The following is an 11,712-nucleotide window of genomic DNA, read 5'->3' on the forward strand; positions in this document are numbered from 1 at the left end:
AAAGCATCTTCTTTAACTTTCCCGGAGTTATTTTGTTCTCAACGGATTTTTAGAGAATCCCGGCAACAATTGCAGGAAATGGATATGGGCAGACCACAAGTTCATGCTTGAATAGCAGAGATGAAAACCAAATTATGTACGTACTCTGATCACTCTTTGCATTCATTCTTTTTCTTTCAATATAAAACAATACAGTGACTTCTCAAACTAGTTCATGACGCTGACATTCTTGTAATTTGTTGTTCATATTTTTTGTATACGGGAGTCTTGTTCGAGTGTTTAAGAATAAGGAGACAGAGTTGGGTAAAGTGGATAGAAATTATTATTATCCCAAGAGCCAAGAAATGAGGGCTTACTCCAGCCTTTGGAATGCAGATGATTGGGCAACCAAGGATGGGCTTGTGAAAAGGGGCTAGACTAAAGCTCCCTTTGTTGCATCCTTCCGCAATTTCAATGCTGCTGCTACTTCTTCTTTTGACGCCGCTGCAGAGGAGGTGGCTTTGGAATCGAACCAAGAGCAGAGGCTCGAGTGGGTACGAAAGAACTACATGATCTACGATTACTGTGCAGACACCAAAAGAATCCCCTAGGGGCTGCCTCCCGAATGTAAATGACCCCTCGATTCAATTCCATTCCATTGAATTCAGTGGATACCATACCCTTCCACCGATTCTTTCCTTCCAAGTATTTTGATTCATTTCTATTACATTAATTCTTTCATTCTTTCTAATACACACACAAACACAAGTAAAATATTAGAGGTTATCAATCATATCATTTTCGTACTGGTGTAAAAAGCGAGATTCTTTTGATATTCAATGGCTATAGCGTTTCCTTTAGGGTTACCATGTGTTTGTGTTTTACTCTTTTTAACTCTTTTCTGAAGCTATTGGATCGAAATATGAAATACGTACAAAGACATTGATATATATATTTGACAAATTAGGATTTAACACATAATGTAAACTCGCGAAGGTTTTTCCTCACTAGTAGAATTTAGGCATATTTATTTCTGGTTTATTTTTTAAAATTAGTAATTGAAATATAAAATTCCTTTATAAGAGTATTTCCATTTTCATCAAGGAAAATAAACATTACAATTGAAAAATCTAAGGGGGAAACCATTCTTTCCAATCGTATTAAATAATATGAATATGAAGTATTTTGAGAACATATTCAAATTTTTGTGATTCAAACAAGCATCCTCCTTGGCCAAACTTGGAGTGGGCCACGATGAATTCACAAGTTCTAAACTAACCCCCTATTATTGACTACTAACAACGCTACGAAGGGCCATGATGAAGTCACAAGTTCGAAACTAACTCCTTATAACAACACTGGAAAATGAAATGAGGGCTTGGTAGTATAGTTGTGTGAGAGCTATTGGACATGTGATTGCCATGTAGGAAGGCATGTCTCCATCTGTGGAGACTCTAATTGAGGTCACAGTATGGGCCGAACAGGAATCCCTTTATGATAATTTCCTCCAGTGAGCAATACTCATGCTTCCTAGTCATTTTTGGAGACAAATGATTCAAAGTTGCAAATTTCTTTCTTGATAAATGAGATACTTTTCTAATCCACCTCTCTTAAAAATGATCTCCCCAATACTTTATGAGAAGTTACAGAACTACATATAAGGATATTTATAATGATCTAACCAACACTTCTTAGGAAGTTATATAACCGTATGTATGGGTTTATTGAAGTTATATAACGATATATATGGGTTTATTACAGTTTGGGCTACAACCAAAAATATTTCTAAATTCACATTGAAATTTGAAAAAGATCACCTAAAAAGATGTTTCAACTTTTTCTCAATTTGATATAATCAATTAATGGGTTATGATTCCACTTTTTATTTCTTATTAAATAGTGATATATTCTCCCTTGAAACGTTGATAATATTGGGAAGTTGAATTCAAATGTAAATGTCTTTGAAATTATCACAATTTAAAAATCCTATCGCCCTCTCTTTGCACCTTTTAGGGAAATTGCTAATTATAATATCTCTTTATTAACCTTATCTCTATCATTGGTTTTTCATTTTGACCTAATTCTTAACCTTTTACTTTTACCATCATCTTTTTCATATATGATATTTTACTATTATTATTTATTTTATTAATTTGTTAATTTGCCTTTCTCTAATTAATATTTGTAACTTATCGTTATTTTGACCAAAATTTCTTATTAACCTTATTCTTTTAATTAATATTAACTAGTCATATTATTGATTATATTGTATTCAATTCATTTACCTCCCTTTATTTTTTTAATTAATTTTAACTAGTCATATTATTGATTATATTGTATTCAATTCATTTACCTCCCTTTTTTGTCGTTTTGACTAACCTTTTAAATTTAATTTAATTTATTCCGAAACTAAGGATTTGATTTAATTATATAATTATTATTACTAATCTTAGTTGATCTCTTCCTTTATAGTTTTAATTATTTTTTTAGTTTTCAATAACGTTCATCAAATATCCTTACATCCCTTAACGCTCACATTCTTGATGTATTTATTCTTGGCCTAGCACTCATTGTATCAGTAACATAGCTTTCTGTCGCTAAAGATGAGTGAAGTGTTTGCCTGAAACGTCGACACATAGTGTTGCAACATCGTATTCCAGAAGATCTCAACAACAACATAGTTATATTAAAATTATAATTATTGTTGTGACAAATTGTTATAATGGAATATCTTTAATAGATGTTAATGATGATGATGATAATGATTAACGTCCACTAAGACCAATGTAGTTTATCAAACCTTAAGAAAATAATACATTTATTGAGACTCTCTAATAAATCATGCATATTTATAAAAATGACAAACTCAACTTTTGATACACCATTTCAAAATTCTGATACTAAAAAAATATATTAATATTTTAAAATAATTAAAACAAATTATGGCAAAAATGTCAACATATATATATATATATATATATATATATATATATATATATATATGGAAATTAGTATTATATTAAAAAATATTTTATTGACAAACATGTCCATAGATATAATATTCTAAACATTATTAATATTCTTTTATTATTATAAATATGAGAAAAACAACAACCACAACAATTAAATTAAATAAATTAATAAACAAGTGTAATATTCAATGTTGCTGCTTAGTACCTCCTTATGTAAAATGTAATTGATAGCTACTTTAGATTAATTTAAATGTTTATAGAGTTAAAACCTCCAAAACCATATATATATATATAGAGAGAGAGTAATCATAAACCTCAATTTAAAATAGTTTCACATATAATATCATATTTATATATCTCAAAATTAAATTATTATTATTATTATTATGTAAAAAATTGTACTAAAAATTATAAATATATAAATTTTGAAATGCAACATCAATATTTTTCATATAAAAATAAATAAATAAATTAAACATTTTCTAAATAAATAAATTATAAATAAATAATATTTAAAAAGAAATCTAAATAGTTTATGCAAATAAATTAATTTAAATGATTATTGTAACTTAAAAATATGTTGTTATTTATTTTATATTAAATTCATTATATAATTATTAACTAAAAAATTAAGAATGGTTAAATTAAAAATAAAATAATATAACATATGAATAACTATATTTATTGTCTTGTACATTTTTATTAGTAAAACTATATAGTAAAAATAAATATTGAAAAAGTGGTGTAAAAATAAATTACTAAGTATGAATATTTAGATTTGATAGGCGTGTTCTTTATTAAATGTTATGACACTTGGTTTGGTACTTCATACAATGAAAATTCATTTTCATAAATATTTATATTTTATAGTTGTACTCTTTATTAAATGTTATGACACTTGGTTGCATACAAGATTTTTTTGATTTTTTGTTTTAATTTTTTTTTTTTTTTTCCTACAATTCAATTTTAAACACCATGAAATTAGTCATTTTGTATAAATGAACCAATCAAAAAATAGAAATTCAATGTTGAAAATTTTCAATTTTTTTTTTTTTTTCAAAATATTTAGTTTAATATTTAATTTGTTCAAAACTTTAATGAACTTTATAAAATCTATTTAGAAATTTCAAAAGTAATAGAAAGTCAATCTATTTTACTAAAAGAAAAAATATTATAACCCTGCTTGCTTTCAGCCAGTATAATAATAATACAAAAAAAACTATTGAAATAAAAATATTATTATTATCATTATAATTAATAATTATTATTATTTAATATTAAATGTCATTTATTATTATTAAATTTTAAATTATGTAATATAAATTATTTATTTAATAATAATATTAATTAATTAATAATATTAAATATATAATAATAATAATAATGATTATCATTTGGGGAGAGATTTTGGAGGGGCGATCTCTATGATGGCAATGGCTCTGCTTCGCCTTACCCGCGTCTGCCAAACTTTCGGTGACTCCATAAGCCAGAAGCTTGAATCCGCACGACTAGAACTGGTCATCCTTGCGCTGCCGAGAGTAAGGGTTTCATGTTGTTTGCTGCAGTTAGGGGTTAGAAGAAGATCGAAGGTGCGAATCCGGCTAGATCTGCTGCATACGGTGGTTTCACAGGCGGCACATAAAGCTGATAAACCCCCGATCGGTTCAAATGGGTTGGATATGCTATTGAAACACCCGCAGATCGGGCACCGGACAGTTTTCTCTATGGCAGAAACTGATGAAAACGGAAACGCCGGCCTTTTGGGGATAGAAAAGCCGCCGCAGAACTTTGTAGAAAAATACCCTGTGCTGATTACTAGTTTTTTTCTCTGTTTATGGGTTTCTGGAACAGAGAGGGGCGCTGCCATAGCACTACTATTGAAACGGGGTGATTTAGAAGGTGCGGCACATAGATCTGATGCAAGGCCAGAACCTGGAGCTTACCAACCAGCCGAACACAAGCGCAAAGGCAAGAGATTGGCTATCGTGTTGGAAGGGGATGAGCGTGATTGGACACGGGACGAGTGGCCTGCTCACAAACAGCCTCTGTTTGACCATGAAGCACAGTATGCAGTACAGATCTGGGGGCGCGAAATTGCAAAAATACCCCTTTGGTCTGAGCTTCAGGTCAAATGCGCTGAAGAAGACCAGATCGGCAAACAGCATGTAAGTAAAAACCACAGATCCATCACTGACCAAATGGGTTTGTTACCTAATATACAAATCAATCTACAACAAACTCAGATCTGGATGCCTGATAACAAAAAGGCTCCTCACAAATCTGGATCACAGTTTCAGATCATAGATCAGAGCAGAGAACAGAGAGATGGGATGATTACGACGGATCAGCAAAAGAACCAAACAACACCCGTATTGGATATGCGTGAAGGAATAAAAAGTACTCTCTTTATGAGATCCATGGAAGGGAATACAATATGCATCAGGATAGGGAAATGGGAGGCGACAAAAACACTCAAACAAAGGATACTAGAAAGGACTGGAATCCCACAATGCAAACAACTCCTTCTTTACACAGGGAAAGTATTGCAGGAGGAGCGCAAGCTAATAGAATATGGTATAGGAAATGACTCAAAAATCTGTCTTAGCACAAGACTTTGCAGAGGATGTTCTGGCACAAGCTCAAAAGGACCTGCGTCTTTCAAAGATGCAGTAAAAGGGAAGATGGAACCACAAATGAAAACAGAACAGCAAGCTACAACACCAGGGGCCTACATTGTTGAGCAGACAACACAAAACTCTGCATTAACAATCGCCATACCAGAGGTAAATGAAATACATGCTGATTATTTAACCAAAGCAGTGATATGTAGGTTTAATGGTTTTTGGCCCAAACCAGAAGCCCTTCGTCAATGGATTTACTCCATATGGACAGAAAACCGTGATATCCATCTCTGTTCAAAGGGATTCTTTATTGTCAAATTTGACACCATAAAGGACAAGGATTATGCATTGAACGAAGGACCATGGTTCTGGGGCAACGCAAGCCTTTTTGTGAAATCTTGGTTCTCGGATTTCAATCCAAACAGCACGGTAGTCTCCAAAATGCCAGTATGAGTAAAATTATTTAACTTACCTATACACTTTTGGCATTACAAAGTATTGGAAGAAATTGGCAACGCCTTGGGGACATTCTTAAAAGTGGACAATGAGCGCCTATCTAAGGATATCTACACTTTTGCCAGGATCTGTGTGGAGGTTGATCTCAGTCAAGGCTTAACAGATCACATCCTCTTACTCCATAATGGAAAGCAATGGGCACAACCACTAGATCATGAAAACACTGCCTTTTGTTGCTACATATGCCGACAAACTGGTCATCTTCAGAGTGCATGCCCACAAAATAAAAAAAGATAGGAAAAGAAGACAACCACCAAAGCCGAAAGGATGGCAGTTTACAGCCACATGGGCAGAGGATATAGAAGAGGAACAGAATGCAGAAACCACCAGTATACCTCAAGAAACCGAAGATGGAAGAAATAACCCAGAAATCAGCAAAGAAAGCATTCCACACCACTTACAGAATAATGAAAATCTGATTGAATATGCAACAGATCCAAATGCAAGTAACCCACAGCAGCAATATGAGAACCCAGGCCAGGAAATTGGAGGCAGCAAGCGAGCATACTCTACAACAAGCTCAGATTCTGAAAAAGAAATCGTGGCTGCCACAAACGAAGTACAAATGACTATTGTAACAGTCACACCCAACACGAAGGTTGGTGAAAAGTGGAAAAAAAGAAAGGTAGGAAAGCATAGATAGACAACTACATAATTTTTAGATCCTGTTCTTAGCAGGACAAGTTTTGTTACAGCATATGCTATTACAGCATCTACAACATGTAATTTTACTCAATATTGAATAAAATTACGATTTTTCCAGGGGAAAAAAATAATGATTATCATTTTAAAATAATGGTTATTATTAAAATTATTGTTATTAATTAATATTGTTACTCTTATCAATTAATAATATTATTAAATAATAATAATAAATTTAAATTAAATAATAAATAATATTAAATAACTAAATATTTTTGATAAAATGTAAAATCAAACTAAATAATTATAATTAAAAATAATAATTAAATATGGATCACAAAAGTATAAAATCAAACTAAACAATTATAAAATAATTAATTAAATTTTAATATTATTTATGAAAAATATAAATGATAATAATAACAATAATAATGTTTATATTTGTTTATTATTATTAATCATGGTTGATTGTGGTTAATCATGGTTGACGATGGTTAACCATGCTTGATGTTCTTATTGAGATGATATTTCTCACAATACGACATTGTACTATGGTTGACCATGATTATAAACACAAGGGATTTATATTAAACCCCAAGATTAATATTCTAAACCCTAGGAATAATTTTATACCCTAGGCATATGAACCCATAGATTAATAAACCTAAGGGATTGACATTATAAACCCAAGGGAATAATAAACCAAAGGAATTAATACTAAAAACCCAAGGGATTATAAACTTGAGGGAATAATATTATAAACCCAAGGTATACAAATCCTAAGATAAATATTATAAACCTTAAAATAAACATGATTGACCATGGTTTACCATGGTTGACTTTTCATATTGAGACAATATTTGTCACAATGTGATGTTGGACCTTGTTTGACCACGATTGATTTTCATATGAAGACAATCTTTGTGACAATTATATATTGGACCATGGTTGACCATGGTTGATTTTCATATTGATACAATCATTGTCAGAGTGTGACCATGGTTGACCATGGCTAACCATGTTTTATTTTTAATGTGGTTGTGCTAGCACAATCACATTAGTAAATGCATTTGACATATGTCAAAGGCTTATATCAATCACATGCAAAATCACATTAGTAAATATGGTTGATATACGCTGAAGGCCTATAATAATGATTATTATGATTTACCATGGTTGACCAAGGTTGGTTTTCATATTGAGACAATCCTTGTCACAATGCAACATTGGTTGGTTTTCATATTAAGAAAATCTTTGTCACAATGTGACATTGGACCATTTTTGACCATGATTATAAACCCAATGGATTTATATTAAAACCAAAGATTAATATTATAAACCTATGAATAATACTATACCCTAGGAATATGAACAATTAGATTAATAAACCCAAGGGAATAATAGACCCAAGGGATTAATACTAAAAACCTAAGGGATTATAAAATCAAGAGAATAATATTAAACCCAAGGGATAAATATTATAAAACCAAGATAATAAAACCCTAAGATAAATTTTACAAACCCTAAAATAAATACAGTTGACCAAGGTTTACCATCGTTGATTTTCATACTAAGACAATGTTTGTCACAATGTGTCGTTGGACCATGATTGACCATGGTTGATTTTCATATTGAGACAATCTTTGGCACAATGTGACATTGGACCATCGTTGACCATGGTTGACCATGATTGTAAACATAAGGGATTTATATTAAACCCTAGAATTAATATTATAAACCATATTAATAATATTATACCCTCGGAATTTGAACCCATAGATTAATAAACCCAAGTGTTTGATATTATAAAACCAAGGGAATAATAAACCGAAGGGATTAATTCTAATACCCCAAGGTATTATAAACCCAAGGGAATAATATTATAAACACAAGGTATAGAAACCCTAAGATAAATATTATAAACCCTAAAATAAACATGGTTGATCGTGGTTGACAATTGTTCATTTTCATATTGAGATGATTTATATCACAAAGCGACATTGGACCATGGTTGATCATAGTTCAACATGATTGATTTACATATCGAGGCAATCTTTGTCACATTGTGACATTGGACCAGGTTGATTTTCATATTGAGAAAATTTTTGTCACAATGTGACGATGGACCATGGTTGACCATGATTATAAATGAAATAGATTTATATTAAAATCAAGGATTAAAGATATTATAAACCCTATGAATAATATTATACCCTAGGAAAATTAACCCATAGATTAATAAACCCAATAGATTAATATTATAAAATGGAGGGAATAATAAAGTCAAGGGGTTTGTTGGACACCTAATCCTAAAGGGTTAGCGTGGAAGTTGAATGGACAAAGCAGTCCAAGAGACCTTGGGATCTGAATCCCAAGAGTCACCTAATGTACTATAAATGTGTATCTTATCTTAATAAAAATATGCACTCACTGATTTATCTTTCACATTGTCTTTCTGTCCATGTGAGTTTAACATGGTATCAGAGCCATGATGTGTGGCCTGCGTAGTTTTGTGCCACTGGTCTGAGCACTGGCCTTTGTCATTCTGACTTGAGCCCAGGTCCCAGAAATAGCGATTCCCTGACTGCAATACGTTTCTGATTGAATGTCCTGCGCTCTCTGACTGCCAGAGACTGCGCATTATAAACGTTTGCCCCTCTCTGCGCATACCTGAATGTATCGGTTATGGAATACGCTGTTGAATCTGACATTGTGCAGTGAGCATGGAATACGCTGTTGAATCTGACATTGTGCAGTGACTGTTGAATGTGAAACTCTTGAATGTGACCTTCGGTTTCTTGCACTGTTATGACAAATAGTTTTTTTCTCTCGCCATTCTGAATGAGGGTTCCTTCATGGAGAATTGGGTTCACGCCTCTTACTCCTTTTTTGTTTTCTGATTGCATAACTGTTTGAAGACCCCTTTTGCACCATTGATAAGCTCATCTGCAAGGCACTCAGCTGTCGTTTTTATATTTTTGAATGCACTGTCTTGCGCACCAGTGGTGAGCAGATTGCTTGATTTACACGTCTCAAAGGAGATATATAAACTGCTTGACGTCGAACAACACCAGAGCTTTGATAGAGAAGCCACTGCCATTCTTGCAGAAGAGACCGCAAGGAGAACGCAAGCGAAAATATATATGCTGCTCCAGCACCGGTCCTCTGCTCCTCTTCACAGTTTTTTAATTGCGGATTCTTTTGAGGGGAATGTAAACAAGCAGAGAATGTAAATGTGTTCCATCCCAGAGCTGCATTTTTATATTGATCTTCCCATTTCCTGCAACTACAAGGGCTTCTACATTGCATGATATTAAAGCTGTAGCCATGCTTTGCCGCAATTTTCCAGTTGTATTTTCGCGAGGTTTTATGATTCAATCTGAATATCTGATGTAACCCAATTTCTTAATTGATTCACATTGAACGCAAAACCAAATGGTTGCCGTACCCAATATATACTCCCCATAATTTACAATTGTTTCGTCATCGTCTTGCTCATACTTTCAATCTCTACCACTGAAATTGCAGAAGTTAAAAACGGTAAGCAAATCAAAAAATTGTGTGGACTCTGCATAGCAATCTTGCATGGCTCCTCCAACGTGATTTGCCCATTTGGCAGATGAGATATCCTTCTTTCTTTGTCGAATAAAATTTGAGGTTATTGGGATTGTTCTGCTGCAAGTTGGGTTTTTGCATTGAAGAATTTGGGCTATTAATATCATGTTCAAGCAGGGATCCCAAGGGAAATAACGCAGAGAAAGACTTGCCAGCAAAAAAAATCCAAGCGCTTGTGGGTTTGAAGTAATTGATGAAGCAAAGTCGATGTTGCAAACATCGATTCTTTCACTACAAGAGATAGTGTCCCAGTCCGCAGCAGCTCTCATTCACATATTTGAATCCATATGCAGATGGATTGTTGATTATTTCACTGAAGATGGCGTAGTTGTCGCTCAGAACAAATCGTGCGTCAGAAAACTGATTCTGCAATTTATTTCTAACCATATTTTCGAAGCCTATGTTGAAATCTGAGATGATGCCATTGGCGTAACCGACGCAGCTTCCATTATCAAGATTTTCTAAACTAATCATTAAAGGTGTGCAGCCTAAAGGTCGTAGATTCGATATTAGAAATTTTCTCGCTCCCAACTCATACAATTTCTTGAACTGATCTGCAAACCTTCTGAGGAGTTGCTGTTGATATTCGGCAACGCTATAGAGCTGAGAAACTTTGGAGTCACGGAGAAAGTAGTTAGAAATGTAATCCAAGCTTCCAATGTTGATGTAAAAGAGAGCTTCAGATATAAATTTATGAGAACTTTCTGCTAGAAGCACGACTGGTGACAACTGAAACCGGAGGAGTACCTCTTCAGCTGCATCCAAAGGTACAAAGCGCCACAATTCATTGCAGGAAGTTCGTGCAGCGAAGTACCCAAAAGAAGCAAGACCAAGATGAACACCAGCCCAATGTCGTTCTCTCAATACTAGATGGTATAGTTGCCAAATTGCCTTACTTACAGCATTTCCTTCATCTTCAGGTATTTCCACCGCACTTAAACTTGCAAGAAATGAAGCAAGTGCTGGTTTAAATTCTCTTGGCGCCTCATCCAAGGTTGAATCACCAGTGGTAAGGAGGCCATCTAGAGTGGTTAGAACCTCCCAAATATCAGTAGATGTAAGCCTATGAATCACATATGAAATCACTTCCAATGCATGGCTTAGGAGATTGCTGTAATAATGTCTTTGTGAACTCTCTGCAGCTGATCTGTATGCTTTCATAATAGCAACAGTGAGCTTTGGCACTTTATGAATGCATTCATCTTCAATTTGAAGGAGATCTTCACTTTGACACTGAGATAAAATCAGTGACAACAAATATATAGGATCTTTTGGTAGAACTGCAGACACATTTGGAGGAGCTTCTTTTAGCAGACTCAAAGCTTCACACTGGTCTTCCTATTTGAAGGGGTTTTTTTGAAATTCAA

At 33.3% G+C, this 11,712-nt stretch overlaps 1 protein-coding gene across 1 annotated transcript; it reads right to left on the minus strand.

The window, feature by feature from the left end:
- Positions 1-10,576: 10,576 nt before the first annotated feature.
- LOC149200797 (GDSL esterase/lipase At4g26790-like) lies at positions 10,577-11,506 on the minus strand. The gene has a single exon (XM_089401072.1). It carries the CDS (start codon positions 11,504-11,506, stop codon positions 10,577-10,579), a length of 930 nt encoding a protein of 309 aa, XP_089257198.1.
- Between the last annotated feature and the right edge of the window lie 206 nt (positions 11,507-11,712).

This window comes from Pinus tabuliformis, chromosome 2_1, assembly GCF_031772625.1.
Source record: "Pinus tabuliformis cultivar Carrire ecotype Pingquan chromosome 2_1, CPIR1, whole genome shotgun sequence".
Lineage (NCBI taxonomy): Eukaryota > Viridiplantae > Streptophyta > Pinopsida > Pinales > Pinaceae > Pinus > Pinus tabuliformis.